General features: G+C 44.6%; 1 protein-coding gene across 8 annotated transcripts in view; it reads right to left on the reverse strand.

Annotated features, from left to right (window-relative positions):
• Positions 1 to 14,837, reverse strand: part of fat3a (FAT atypical cadherin 3a) — a 176,872-nt gene that overhangs the window by 38,864 nt on the left and 123,171 nt on the right. For all 8 annotated transcript variants that reach the window (XM_085244878.1, XM_085244880.1, XM_085244875.1 and 5 more), the window contains 2 exons: positions 7,834 to 8,048; positions 1,335 to 1,472 (listed from right to left, as the gene is read on the reverse strand). In XM_085244878.1, coding sequence (XP_085101004.1) covers positions 1,335 to 1,472; positions 7,834 to 8,048 — 353 coding nt within the window. The remainder of the gene's footprint in view (positions 1 to 1,334; positions 1,473 to 7,833; positions 8,049 to 14,837) is intronic.

Here is a 14,837-nt window from a genome sequence, read left to right on the forward strand (position 1 = left end):
GGGAGTTGAAAGTCCGTGTTGCTCGGCGACAGCCCCAAAACATCACTGCTCTCGAGAAGATCTGCATGGAGGAATGGGCCAAAATACCAGCTACTGTGTGTGCAAACCTGGTAAAGACCTATAGTAAACGTTTGACCTCTGTTATTGCTATCAAAGGTTATGTTACAAAGTATCGAGTTGTATTTTTGTTATTGACCAAATACTTATTTTCCACCCTGATTTTGTCACGGTTCTGGGTCCGTTGGACCCAGTATTCTGAGTTTATTGTGTTTTGATTTAAGTTTGCATCAGGGATTGTGTTCTTGTTCTCTTGTCGTGTTGTGGTGATGATTATGTCTATTATTAGAGTTCCATGTTTCTGTTTATCTGGGTGTAAGATGTGGGTTTAGTTTCATATGTCATTTCCTGTCTGTCTCTCGATGTCGAGCCTGCGTGTGATGTTTTATTGTGAAGGTCTGCGTCTCATGTGAGTGTGTTCAGTTTTACCCCGGTCTCATCTTACTGATTGTTCCCAGCTGTGTCCACCACCTGTGTGTAATTCCCATGTTTCTCTGTGTGTATTTAAGTCGTGTCCTCCGTCATTGTAGTTGCTGGTCCGTCTGTGTATCTACCATGTCGCACCCGTGTGTTCTCCCTGCTGTCCATCGTCATTCTCCTCTGCTCGTTCTCATTCAGGTTTGTGCTTTGTAGTTTAGTTGTTTTCCCAGTATAGTTTAGATTGAGCTCCATTTGCTGTTTGTCCTTATTTTGTGCTCAATAAACCACCCTCACTTCTCCACTACTGCCTGCGTTTGGATCCTCCTTCATTTCCTCCACACGGCTCCACTCACTCGCCGTGACAGATTTACGAATAAATTCTTTACAAATCCTACCATGTGGATTCATGGATTTTTTTTTCACATTCTGTCTCTCACAGTTGAAGTGTACCTCTGGTGCAAATTACTGACCTCTGTCATCATTTTAGGTGGGGGAACTTGCACAATCGGTGGCTGACTAAATACTTTTTTGCCCCACTGTGTGCATGTATGTACATATATATATATATATATATATATATATATATATATATATATATACACACACACACACACACACACACATATACATATATATATATATATATATATATATACACACACACACACACACACACACACACACACATATATATATATATATATATGTGTATATATATATATATATATATATATATATATATATATATATATATATATATATATGAATGAAGCAATTGGCCTGTCTCCAGTAATTTCACCAAACCAAACTGCACAGAGGATAAGTGGATGTTTTTCTATGTAAAAGTGTGTCCTCACAGTCTCACGGTCCAGTTGCTTGTTGACCTTGATGACTCCACTGAGTGGGTCAATGAGGAACTGGTTGTGTCTGTCTCCACTGACAATGGAGTAGAAGACGGCTCCATTCAGCTGACTGTCCACATCATCTGCTTTCAGCTGTAAATACACACACACATACACAAACACACACTGAGTACATATTTGGTTGGGTAACAATTGCAGTGCTGTCTGTAGTGAGGTTTCTATAATACACTGAAGAATAAGTCTGCGACCAGAGCTTTTCACATAGATATTTCTACCCTTTTCAATTTTTGATGTGCTGTAATGGATCTGAAAGTTGCTAATGTTTAAAGTGTAAGACAATATGGAAAAGATGAGGCTTTTGTAACTTAAACTCTTGAAAGAATTGTGTATCAGCTATATGATGATTGCAGAGGAACAGTTTATTTTTGTTTTAGTCCTAATTTAAACTTGTCCTCAACGTATCCTTGCATGGCTTCTGACAGTGGACTCATCTTTGTGTTTGTCCTGCTAGCCCTCAGTGTAGTATTCACTGCAGTTAATCATAACATTTTGCTAAAGACTACAATATACCTTCAGCAATAAAAGAAATACATAGTACTTGTTTTAATCATTTCTGATAGATTCAGTTGGTAAATTTAATGAGTATTTCTCAGACAAACAGTTAATCATGGTGTTCAACAGGGTTCTGTGCAAGGATCGATAGTTTTCTTATTACCTTATTTAATACTATCAGAAAACACCACATACATGTAAGTTGCTATTCAATTATACCCAGTTATCTTTATAAATTCATCTATAAATCCCAGATGGCACAAAAAAAAAAACTACAAGGATGCTCTAAGGCCATAAAGGTCTTAATGATGTTTAACTCTGGACACTGAAATTAGGACAAAACTGAAATTATCATATTTGGCATCTAGAATTCTCAGAAAGAGTGCCTAACCAGATACTTACAGTAAATGGCATTACCATGGCATCTTGTACTGCTTGAGGAAGCCTGTAGTCGTTTTGACCAATAAAGTGTCCTTTAAATGATAATAATAATAATAATAATAATAATAATAATAATAATAATTAAGACTGACTTCTTTCATGAGCACCATAATGCCAAAATCAGAAACATGTGTCAGAGGATGTTTCTGGTTTATAAATTCTAGGCTGGACTATTCAACTTCCTTGTCACTAGGGTGTCCAAAAATTTCACCGGGTGAAAAAAGATTATAAGATTAGAACACTGATTATGACCTTTCCATGGAAAGGTGACTGGACTCACAGACCAAAATGCAACAATAGCCTGGTCTGGCTTCGAAACATTTTAGGGGGTTAGATATTTTATTTGAGTGACAAGAAGATAAGTGGTGCAATATTGGGCATGGTTCTATGAAGTAGCATTTCTATGGCCCAAATATGGGATTCATAGCTGCTGGAATGCAGTCATATTACTTCTCGTGTTAATTTGTTGCACATTCAATAATCAATTGTACAATGCCTGCTAGCCCAGTATTCCACTGTTATATTACTTCTGAATTTACATCTGTCTGCATGAACAGAACATTATCAGCCTTTCAAAAGGATGTCAACTGTTCCACCAGAGGCAATATAATACTAGACCTGATAGGGTTTAAAGCGTCAGGTTGACAACCAGGATAGAGGCCAAATGAAGTTAAAAAAAATTGTTAAAAGGTTTAATACAGGCTGTCTGTCCAGAACATTCCTCTGCACTGTCTAACAGGCACTGGCACAATGTCGCTCTCTCTGTACTGTCTGGCAGGTGTTCCAGTCAACAACAATGACACTACCACTACCACTAGTTGAGCAGCTTAAGACAAGTTGCTTGCATCGACAGCACCATTTCCTCCACATCTGTCTCATCATCAGCTACAAACAGTGCATCTTTCATGCCGTTGAATGCTCAACAATAAAACAATGCTAATCCACCATACCGTTACTGACAGCAGGTTGGACTTCCTTTGAAGGGTCCAAGGTGCATGTGGAGGATGTGGACTGAAAGATGGTCAGAAACAGCAAGGTTCAGGCATTTCAGATTGGAAGTGGCAGTGTTGGTGGAGAAAACTAGATCCAGCGTGTTACCTATTATGAGTGTTTTAATGTCACCCTGGCTGTGCCAACACAGCTCCAGGTTATCTTCATCTACCGCCCCCATAAAGTTTGTACTGTGGTCATGTCATAGTTGTCTGAGATTTTCACCTCTCTTTGCTCTTTGTCTCCAGCCTCACTCCTAATTGGTGACTTAAACATTTACTGTATGTCGACTCCAGTAGGTCTTTGTCCGCCAATGACACTTCTGTGACTTCTGGACTCTCTCTTTCACATAGTATATTAAAAGGATCATCAGTTACCTCTGAGTTAGGTGGGACTTTTTATGTCTTTGCACGGTTTTCGTAAGTGCATGCCCGAGGTCAAAAATTGGCTCGCAGGTAACTCTCTCATCCTAAATGACAGGAAAACTGAAATCATCGTGTATGACAGTAGTATTCCTAGTGGCCAACTCTGTGGTGCCTCTGGTTCCTTTGATAGTTTCCTCACCGACACTCTTAGTGACCTGGGGGGGGTTTTGGATAGCTCTTTTAATCTCAACAAGTGTCTTCTGTTGTCAAAACTTGCTTCCATCAATTGCGTCTTATTAGCAAGGCCAGACATTATGTCCCGCATAGAGACCTGGAAAAGCTTATCCACGCCTTTGTGAAATTTAGGTTGGATTATTGCAACTCCCTTTACTTTGGTCTTAACTCTACTCTTCTCCATAGACTGCAAATTGTTCAGAATGCGGCCGCTCGTCTCCTTACTGGTAGTGGGCGGCGTGTCTCTATCACCCCTGTCCTTGCCGACTTGCATTGGCTTTCCGTTAAGTATCGCATTCAATTCAAAATCCTGCTGCTCACCTTACAAGTTATTAACAATATAGCGCCAAGTAAGATCATCTTCTCAGTCACTTTTGGTACAGCCGAGATCCCGGCTGAAGACTATAGAGGTGACCGAGCGTTTGCCTTGGCTGCACCCGTTCTATGGAATAACATCCCCATTGTTATCCACGAGTCTGATTCCATTCAATCCTTCAAATTGTGGTTAAAAACCCACTTATTTAGCCTCGCCTTTTCTACCATTTAATGCTTGTTTGTTAGTTAGTTTAATGCTTATTTCTATCTTCGGTCTATTCTTAACTATTTTAATCATTTTTTACATTTTTGACTGTTTTATCCTTTACACATATTGTCATTTTATGCTTTTATATGCATTTCTTTTGCTTCTGTGTTTTTAATGCCATTTAACCTGCTAGCATGTTTGGTACTTTGCCATAGCTTTCATCCTTCCCTGTTACTTCATCTTACCCTCTTGTTAAGCACTTTCGTACACCACTGGTTTTTAAATGTGCTATATAAATAAAGTTTGTTGCTATTGTTGTTGTTGTTGTTGTCACACGCTGGATCTAGTTATCTCCTCCGACACTACCACTTCCAATCTGAAGTGCTTGAACCTTGCTGTTTCTGACTATCTTGGTGTGTACTTTTCTGTTATTGTTCCTGTACCTAGGCTGCGCACTTAATGTACCATTGCATACCATACAGGAAGTTTAAGGCTGTCAGTACATTGGCCCTGAACAATCTGATCGCAAACCACTTGGCTTCAGACCCACCCATCAACATGGTTGACACACTTGTTAACCATTATAATGCGGCCATATCTAGCAGCCTCAACTGTCTTGTCCCCCATAAAACTCGGGCCGCCTCTTTTACCTTCCCTGCCTCGTGGTTCACCTCGCATCTCTGTGACCTAAAGACCACTGGCCACCGACTTGAGAGGCTCTACAAAAGGTCTGATCTCACTGTCCACCTTGAGGCATATAAAGACCATGTGAGGTCCTATTAAGCAGCTCTCTCAGGCCAAGACTCATTATTACTCTTCCCTCACTCACCAACAGCAAAATCATCCCAGATTGGTGTTCTCCACCATCAACCAACTACTTCACCCCATTAATCCACCTCTCTTTTCAGGTGCCACTGACCTCTGCAATAAGTTTTTGGACTTTTTCCAAGAAAAATTAACTCCATTCATCAATAGCTTCTGGCACCTGCACATCAATTTCAGGACGGCATTCCCCGTAGCACATCTAACTCCATGCTACTTCTCCTCTTTTTCGTCTGTGAATTATTCCCAGGTCACCAAGTGGGTCTTTCAGTCCACATCCTCCACATGCACCCTGGACCCCATGCAGACAACATTGGTCAGAGCATGTCTACCTGCTCTGTGCCCTCTTACAGTTGACATCAACTGTTCGCTGGAGTCAGGAGTGGTACCCTCCAGCTTCAAGCCACCTCAGTGACTCCTATCAAGGTGTCCAGGGCAGTGACAGTTTGCATTACCTTGAACAGTTTATTGGAGTTAAACCCAGAGATTTGGTAAGAAGTTGCCAGCACATAAATCCTCAGGAAGCCTACAGTGAGGCCAGAAGTTTGCTGTTTAATCATTATAGTAAAGAAATGAGAAGTGCAACTGCCAACATGAACCAAGCATTCAACTAGCCACACATTAAACCAGATGATGGAAAGGCTCTTCGTAGCTATTCCCTGTTTCTCAGTGGTTGTAACAAGACATCAGTCACCTACAAAAGATTGAGAACTCCACTAATCTCAGAGTTATTGTGTCGAAGCTGCCATATAAAATGAGAGAAATGTGCAGTTCTGCCTTTGACATTCAAGAAACAAGTAGAAGGAGAGTAAAGTGTACAGATCTGATCAGATTCATAAACAGACAAGCGAAAACAGCTGCAGATCCTTTGTTTGGCACCATTAAGGATGCTGATGAAGCAAAATCATATGTAAATGTGAGAATGAACAGAGCACCCTGGCCAAAGGGAAGCAGATTTGCAGTGTATCACAAGGTGCAAATGAAAAGCCACCTTAAATTAGCAAAAACTCCTCTTTTCATACTAGTAGTGGCTTCCAAAAGCCATGTATATACTGTATATGTGTATATACAGTATATACTATACGATATTCTATACTGTGAAAAACAGCGTCCTTTCACAGAATGTCAAAATGTCAAAATCATTAGATAAATACAGAAAAAATCAAACAGGTAATGAGTATGGATGTTACAGAAGTGCATTAAAATCCACTAAACAAGCTCATCTCTCACTATTCAGAGTGGGAACGTCTCAAAAGGGCAGTTTTCTGGCTGATGACGTTTGAACAGCTGCTTTGTGGCTTCCAGTCGGCATTAGAGCGAGATGGCTGACTAAACCTGAACTCCTGATAGTAGAGCAGAATTTCCCCCTTCCTCTCCTGTTGCTACTTCAATTATTAAACTGATCAATGATCAACTGATCGTCTTTTCTGTCTGAAGTCCCGTCTCTCTTGTTTGTTTATCTCCCACTTTGCGCCAGAAAGAGGAAACCAGCAGATGTCGCGCTAAACAACGGCAGCACGTTTAAGCTTGATCAGCTGTTGTTAGAATTTATTTAATATTACTTTCTAGTATCAGCTGATGTTTGCTGGAGCCACAGCTGTAAAGCTGCTGGTCATGATATCGGTTTGGTTATCTGGTGAGAGGGAAACATGAAGATGAAACCAGGAGATGTCCTTACTGAATCATCAGAGCTGTGATGGAGAAACAGGTTTAACTTTTAGGTGACATGAATGAGTTGAAGGCAAGTTATGAACTGCTTCTGAGAGACAAATAACATAGCTGTGCGTGTTCATGGAGCTTGCATTTTCACCTGCTGGACATCACTACCTGACAAGTTATACTTGCGCCTATACTCTGAGACCTGTGTCTCTGAGTGGGAGACCTGATATCACATTAACGTGTATCCTTGTATTAACAAACATGCCATATTGGCCCAGTTTATTTTTCTTATCATAGTTGTGAGAAGACCATAAATAGCATTTGGATTTTCTGTTGTACAGTTCATTTGCTGTTATGGAGTTCTTGTTATGGATAAAAAGTGTCCTTTTTTCGTTTCAAAATAGCTGATAACTATTCGCTGATAGCTGCCAACATATGTGAACAAATATAATACACACTATATAGAACAACTTTATAGTAACTGTTGATATAGAGCGTTATTAAATTTATTGCTAATGCAATCATATGGCACATTGACTTTTGAGGAAATTTTAGGTGGCACTCGTTATCAGAAAGGTTGCCTACCCCTGCTGTAATGTAATCGGCCTACAAATGCAGCCTCCGAAGGATGCAGCCCCTAAATTTGGACACAGCTACGATACCAGAGACTGCTTCTTCTTCTTTAGCGTTCATTGGCAGCCTGCATCCTTGTACATGCATTGCTGCCATCTTCCGTTTCAGTGCGTTATTACACTCTTCAATCCTACTACTTATTCCTGTGTCTTTCAGGATTTTACAAAACTTCAAACGACGAGTCAACTATTAAATTAGTCTAGTTGCAATTAGTGACTAGTCGACTACTTCAGACATACATGCAGCGAAAACCTGACTAATTCTTTAAACGTACCTGAACAATAGGCTCGCCAACAGTGGCATCCTCTGACACCACTGCAGTGTAGACACTGCGGCTAAACATGGGTGGATTGTCATTTACATCTGTTAGGTCTATGTTCACAGTAGTAACGGCACTCAAAGAGGGCGTGCCACCATCACGAGCCTCTACTGTCAGGAAGTAATCTCTGCAGGTCTCATAATCAAGAGGCTGGGCAACTAAAATGGCACCTGAATAAGAGAAAGGGAAAGGGGAAGAGAAGATAATTATAGACATTTGTAATGGGTTGGAATTTCAAAATGTTAACAAACTGGGAGATTATAAATTGCTTTACTAATCATATTGACTCCTTAAAGCAATAAGCGAAATTTGCCTTTTCACACAACACTTCATTTATTTTATTCTATACCTACAATCGATAACGAATCACTCTTACACACCTCCAAATGCACTGACCAGTTGGAGGTCTTGTGCGGATTGTGAGAGGCTGGGAAATGCCTTATAGAGATTGGATCACCTGCTCTACTTTCTGAGCTCATATTGTTGCTATAAATACTTACCATCATTATATAGTTTATACAGCCTTCTATTTAAAATCCTTAAATAGAAGGCATTTAAACATTTGGTAAATTCTAGAAGGACATGTGTACCATAATTAAGTATTTTTTATCCATCCCTTTCTGCCACGTATCCAAGTTTGGGTCACAGGGGGCAGCAGTCTAAATATAGAAGTCCCTTACCCCGGCCAACTCTTCCAACTTCCACATCAAGTCACTTCCAAGCCAGCTGACAGATCATTTGTCTCCAGTAAGCCCTGGGTTAGGGTAACCCTAAGTAGGACATGCCTGAAACACACCACCTACCAGGTGTCAATGAGGCATTCTTATGCTCAAACCAGCTCAACTGGCTCCTTTCGAAATGGAGGAGCGGTGGCTTACATAAAGTCATTCTCGAATCACCTCCTTTAGTTTTGGGTAGATCAACCACGTTTTTCATGATCATCCTCACCCAATGAGCCAAGATCTTGAATGGAGCTCCAGACCAAGGGCAATGGCAAGGAAAAATAATTGAATTGATAATGAAAAATATTACAAGATAAAGAAGATGAAGATAAAGAAGATTAAAAAATATTTGAAATATGCAACCATATGTTCTGGACACTCGGGTAAAGAGAGGGGCTGAGCTGTCAACTGATCACCACCTGGTGGTGAGTTGGATCAGGTGGCGGGGGAGGACGCTGGACAGACCTGGTGCACCTAAACGCGTAGTGAGGGTGTGCTGGGAACGTCTAGCAGAAGCCCCAGTCCACGATATCTTCAACGCACACCTCCGGCAGAGCTTCAACAGCATTCCGAGGGAGACTGGGGACATTGAGTCCGAATGGACCATGTTCAGTGTCTCCATTGCCGAAGCTGCTGCATTTAGCTGCGGCCGCAAGGTGGTTGGTGCCTGCCGTGGTGGTAATCCCCGAACCAAATGGTGGACACCAGAGGTGAAGGGAGCCACCAGGCTGAAGAAGGGGTCCTATCGGGCTTGGTTAGCCTGTGGGACTCCGGAGGCAGCCGACAGGTATCAACAGACCAAGCGGAATGCGGCTCAGGCAGTGGCTGAAGCAAAAACTCGGGTGTGGGAGGAGTTCGGAGAGGCCATGGAAAAAGACTTTCGGACTGCCTCGAAGAGATTCTGGCAAATCGTCACGCGTCTCAGGAGCGGAAAGTGGTGCTCTACCTGCACTGTGTATAGTGCTGGCGGAGCGCTGCTGACGTTGACTGAGAAAATTGTCAGGCAGTGGAAGGAATACTTCGAGGACCTCCTTAATCCCACTGACACGTCTTCCGAGGGGGAAGCAGAGTCTGGGGATGAGGGGAATGACCCGCCAATTTCCGGGGGCGAGATCACTGAGGCAGTTAAACAACTCCTTGGTGGCAGAGCCCCTGGTGTTGATGAGGTCCACCCCGAGTTCCTGAAGGCTCTGGACGTTGTAGGGCTGTCCTGGTTGACACGCCTCTGCAATGTTGCGTGGAGATCAGGGGCAGTACCTGTGGACTGGCAGACCGGGGTGGTGGTCCCCATCTTTAAGAAGGGGGACCGGAGGGTGTGTTCCAACTACAGGGGGATCACACTCCTCAGCCTCCCTGGGAAAGTCTATGCCAGGGTGCTGGAAAGGAGAGTTCGTCCGCTAGTCGAACCTCGGATACAGGAGGAACAATGCGGTTTTCGTCCTGGGCGCGGAACACTGGACCAGCTCTTTATCCTCTCGAGGATACTTGAGGGTGCAGGGGAGTTTGCCCAACCAGTCTACATGTGTTTTGTGGACTTGGAGAAGGCATTCGACCGTGTCCCTCGGGGTGTCCTGTGGGAGATGTTGCGGGAGTATGGGGTGTCTGGCCCATTGCTACGGGCCATTCGATCCCTAACCAAGAGCTTGGTTCGCATTGCCGGCAATAAGTTGGACTCGTTCCCGGTGGGTGATGGGCTTCGCCAGGGCTGCCCTTTGTCTCCGGTTCTGTTCATAATTTTTATGGACAGGATTTCTAGGCGCAGCCAAGTGGCGGAGGGCTTTCGCTTTGGTGGCCTCAGAATCTCATCTCTGATTTTTGCGGATGATGTGGTTCTGTTGGCTTCATCGGGTGAGGGCCTCCAACTCGCACTGGAACGGTTCGCAGCCGAGTGTGAAGCAGCGGGAATGAGGATCAACACCTCCAAATCTGAGGCCATGGTTCTCAGCCAGAAAAGGGTGGAGTGCCCACTCCAGGTCAGGGATGAGTTCCTGCCCCAAGTGGAGGAGTTCAAGTATCTCGGGGTCTTGTTCACGAGTGATGGGAGAAGGGAGCCGGAGATCGACAGACGGATTGGGGCTGCAGCTGCAGTAATGCAGACGCTGCACCGGTCCGTCGTGGTGAAGAGGGAGCTGAGTGTAAAAGCGAGGCTCTCAATTTACCGGTCGATCTACGTCCCTACCCTCACCTATGGCCACGAGCTGTGGGTAGTGACCGAAAGAACGAGATCGCGGATACAAGCGGCAGAAATGAGCTTCCTCCGAAGGGTGGCTGGCCTCTCCCTTAGAGATAGGGTGAGAAGTTCGGCCATCCGGGAGGGGCTCAGAGTAGAGCCGCTGCTGCTCCACATCGAAAGGAGCCAGCTGAGGTGGTTCGGGCATCTGACAAGGATGCCCCCTGGGCGCCTCCTGGGTGAGGTGTTCCAGGCATGTCCCACCGGGAGGAGGCCCCGGGGCAGACCCAGGACACGCTGGAGAGATTATATCTCTCGGCTGGCCTGGGAACGCCTTGGTGTTCCCCCGGATAAGCTGGAGGAGGTGGCTGGGGAAAGGGAGGTCTGGGCCTCTTTGCTTAGGCTGCTGCCCCGTGACCCGGCCTCGGATAAAGCGGATGAAGATGGATGGATGGATGGAACCTTTTTTTTTACTTTTGCTTTTCTTTTTAATGAGGATATTTCAAAAATGCTGGGGTGCAGGAATCAAAGCAAAGGATACAAACAGACTGAACAAACTCATCAGGAAGGCCGAGTCTCTTGTTGGCATAAAGCTCGCCACCCTGGAGGAGGTGATCAGTAACAGAATGCTGACAAGACTGCTGGCAATCATGGACAATGAAACCCACCCCATCCATAACACACTGGACGACTTGAAGAGCAGTTTCAGCAATAGGTTCCTTCAACCTTGCTGTCTGATGGAACGTTACAGGAGATCATTCCTTCCTGCTGTTATCAGACTCTATAATTCTTCCACTTGGGTCAGACCCACACATGTGGAACAGAATTAATCAAACTTTAATGCACCGTGTCACTTTTTAATACCACTACATAGTTGCACAAATAGTTGTCCTTTTATATTCATAGTTATACCTATATCTCAATATTTATCCATTTATCTTAGTCTTTATCCATTATAACTCATTTTATATGAGTGCTTGTTGTTTGTTGTATATTTGCTGCTATGACAACTCAAAGAGCGATTCAGAAGACCCCTATGAAAAGACCATCGTAGGAACAGTTCACCCTGCCCGGGATAGGGTTACCGGGGCCTCGCCCTGGAGCCAGGCCCAGGGAGGGTGCCCGAGAGCAAGCGTCTGGTGGCCGGGACTTGGTCCATGGGGCCTGGTCGGGCACAGCCGAAAAAAGGGACATGGGCCCATCTTCCTGCAGGCCCACCACCCGCAGGAGGCACCGTCGGGTCGGGTTCAATGTGAGCCGGACGGCGGCCAGGAGCGGAGGTCCTGACAGACCGAACCCTGGCTACCAAGACTGGCAACTGGGACATGGAATGGGGAAGGAGCCTGAGCTAGTGCATGAGGTTGAGAGGTACTGGCTAGATATATACGGGCTCACCTAAATGCATGGCCTGGGCTCTGGAACCAGCCTCTTGGATAGAAGCTGGGCTCTGTCTCAGTCTGGAGTTGCCCATGGTGAGAGGCGGCGGGCCGGGGTGGGTATCTCTGTATCCCCTCAGCTTGCTGCTGGTATGTTGGGGTTTCTCCCAGTGGATGAGAGGGTTTGTTCCCTTCGCCTTCGGGTCAGGGAATGGGTCCTGACCGTCGTCTGTGCTTATACGCCAAGCGGCAGTTCAGAGTACCCAGCCTTCTTGGAGTCCCTGGGTGGGGCACTGGAGGGTGCTCCTCATAGGGACTCCGTTGTCCTACTGGGAGACTTCAATGCTCATGTGGGCAATGACAGCAAGATCTGGAAGGGTGTGATTGGGAGGAACGGCCTCCCGGATCTGAACCAGAGCAGTGTTTTGTTATTGGACTTCTGTGCAAACCACAGTTTGGCCATAACGAACACCATGTTCGAACATAAGAGTGTCCATAAGTGTACGTGGCACCAGGACACTCTAGGCCACAGGTCAATGATCAATTTTGTAATCGTATCACCAGACCTGAGGCCATATGCTTTAGACAACTGGGTAAAGAGATGGGCTGAGCTGTCAACTGATCACCACCTGGTGGTGAGTTGGATCAGGACACAGGACACAGCACAGGACAGACCTGGTGTGCCTAAATGTAAAGTGAGGGTGTGCTGGGAACGCCTAGCAGAGGCTCCGGTCCGCAAGATCTTCAACTCACACCTCTGGCAGAGCTTCAACAGCATTCCGAGGGAGACTGGGGGGACATGGAGTCCGAATGGACCATGTTCAGCATCTCCATTGCCGAAGCTGCTGCACTGAGCTGCGGCCACAAGGTAGTTGGTGCCTGTCATGGTGATATTCCCCGAACCAAATGGTGGACACCAGAGGTAAGGGGAGCCTCCAAGTTGAGGAAGGAGTCCTGAGGCAGCTGATAGGTACCGACAGGCCAAGCGGAATGCGGCGCGGTCGGTGGCTGAAGCAAAAACTTGGGTGTGGGAGGAGTTTGGAGAGGCCATGGAGAAAGACTTTCGGACTGCCTCGAAGAAATTCTGGCAAACTGTCAGGCGACTCAAGAGGGGAAAGCGGTGCTCTACCTGCACTGTGTATTGTGTGGATGGAGTGCTGCTGACTTCGACTGAGAAAAATGTCAGGCGGTGGAAGGAATACTTCGAGGACCTCCTCAATCCCACTGGCACGTCTTCTGTGGTGGAAGTAGAGTCTTGGGATGAAGGGGATGACCCGCCAATCTCTGGGGGCGAGGTCACTGAGGCAGTTAAACAACTCCTTGGTGGCAGAGCCCCTGGGGTGGACGAGGTCCACCCCGAGTTCCTGAAGGCTCTGGATGTTGTAGGACTGTCTTGGTTGACATGTCTCTATATTGTTGCATGGAGATCAGGGGCTGTACTACTGGACTGGCAGACCGGGGTGGTGGTCCCCATCTTTAAGAAAGGGGACCAGAGGGTGTGTTCCAACTACAGGGGAATCACACTCCTCAGCCTCCCTGGGAAAGTCTATGCCAGGGTGCTGGAGAGTCCGCTGGAAACAGCTGGTGGAATTTTTTTAAGAGCATTGGTTAGAGGAGAGAGAAAGTTAAGTAAATATTCAGCTAGAACATTTACTAGAAGTGCTGCTCCTGTACAGTGTACTGTATAGCAGATCAACAGAGTGGGAGGGAATAGAAAGATAGGAATAAATAGGAAGCAACAGGACTCGTCCAAAATTATGGCCTTTCTTGTGACTAAATTAATTACAGACCACTTACTTATAGCAAAACTCTTGGGGAAGATGCTCTGTCCTCATTTTCCTGAAGTATTATGTCAGAACAACATCTCTGAAATTCTGAATTTCAGTCATGCTTTAGACATTATCATAGTACTGAGAATGTACTTATGAGGTTTACAAATGAACTACTAATATAGATGAATGCTCTATTTTTGTACTACTTAACCTATTGCAATATTTTATACAATAAACTATCAAACTTTGATAGAGAAACTGCAGCTCCAACCACTCCTGTATCAACCAGTGTACAGTCTTAGATCCGAAGGCAGAAACCTGCTAACTGTTGCCACCTAACACGTAAACCAATTTGCCATTAGAGCTCCTCAGTTGTGGAATGGGAATGGCCTGCCTAACCTCAACTCATAAGTGAATTATCTAAAGCTTTTTAAAAACAAATAAAGTTGAAGTTTATCTGTCTCTCTCTCTATCTCAAATAATGCATATATATATATATATATATATTATATATATATATATATTAGGGGTGCAACGATACACAAAATTCACGGTTCGGTTCGATACTTTGGTGTCACGGTTCAATATTTTGTCGATACAAAAAAAAAATGTTCATGCCTTTTTAATTTGTCATTTATTAAAATTATAAATATATATTTTAACTCAAAAGTACAGTTTTTAAATTTAATATGGATTTTACATGGACGTCCATATAAAAGGCACTGTTTTTGTCCGCTAGAGTGGGATTTTCACGGCACATTCTGCACCAAATCTCTGTGCGTTCATCATTTGTTTGAAGCCAGCTCACCTCCTGCAACCACTTTTTCGAGAATATGCGCTTCTTTTGTGGTTCGGACTCCTTCTGACATTTCTTTGGAGGTGGAGGAACACCAAAGTAATTGCTTAAAGGAGCTTCTTC

The sequence above is a fragment of the Mchenga conophoros genome, linkage group LG14 (assembly GCF_057382185.1).
Source record: "Mchenga conophoros isolate Kocher_MC1m ecotype Shallow Benthic linkage group LG14, M_conophoros_male_GT1.1, whole genome shotgun sequence".
NCBI classification, from domain to species: Eukaryota; Metazoa; Chordata; class Actinopteri; order Cichliformes; family Cichlidae; genus Mchenga; species Mchenga conophoros.